Source organism: Epinephelus moara, unplaced genomic scaffold (genome assembly GCF_006386435.1).
Source record: "Epinephelus moara isolate mb unplaced genomic scaffold, YSFRI_EMoa_1.0 scaffold4378, whole genome shotgun sequence".
In the NCBI taxonomy this organism is placed as follows: domain Eukaryota; kingdom Metazoa; phylum Chordata; class Actinopteri; order Perciformes; family Serranidae; genus Epinephelus; species Epinephelus moara.
The window spans coordinates 1-632 of NW_026082179.1; the positions used below are offsets into that span (position 1 = coordinate 1).

The 632-nt window shown below is 37.5% G+C and overlaps 1 protein-coding gene across 1 annotated transcript in view; it reads left to right on the forward strand.

Annotated features, from left to right (window-relative positions):
* Positions 1 to 289: 289 nt before the first annotated feature.
* Positions 290 to 632, forward strand: part of LOC126387444 (2-acylglycerol O-acyltransferase 2-A-like) — a gene marked incomplete at its 5' end in the record, with an annotated part of 5143 nt that continues 4800 nt past the window's right edge. Inside the window, one exon of the mRNA XM_050039963.1 lies at positions 290 to 396. Coding sequence (XP_049895920.1) covers positions 290 to 396 — 107 coding nt within the window. The remainder of the gene's footprint in view (positions 397 to 632) is intronic.

Here is a 632-nt window from a genome sequence, read left to right on the forward strand (position 1 = left end):
TTCTGATCAATCAGGTTTTTTATTGATCTGATCAATCAGGTTTATTGTAGATCTGATCAGTCAGGTTTATTATAGATCTGATCAATCAGGTTTATTATTGATTTGATCAATCACGTTTATTATAGATCTGATCAGTCAGGTTTATTATTGATCTGATCAATCAGGTTTATTATAGATCTGATCAATCAGGTTTATTATAGATCTGATCAGTCAGGTTTATTATTGATCTGATCAATCGGGTTTATTATTGATCTGATCAGTCAGGTTTATTAAAGATCTGATCAATCAGGTTTATTATTGATCTGATCACTGTGATTATTGATTTATGTCTGCAGCTGGTGAAAACTGTCGATCTGGATCCAAAGAAAAACTACATCTTTGGTTTTCATCCACATGGTGAGACACACACACCTGACTGTCTGTACTAGAGTTTGGCGATCTTGTCCATATCCTATCGTCCTATCGCCATCTTGTGAAATCGCCGATGAACGATGTCATCGCCTGGGGGGGGGGGGGCATTACGCGTCGCCGCTGAAACGTTCACTTATAACCTCTCTTTGGCGTTTGTGCAGCTTTATAAAACTCTTGAACATGTAATGGCTCCTTAATTAGCAAGTTGACTTTACATAGAC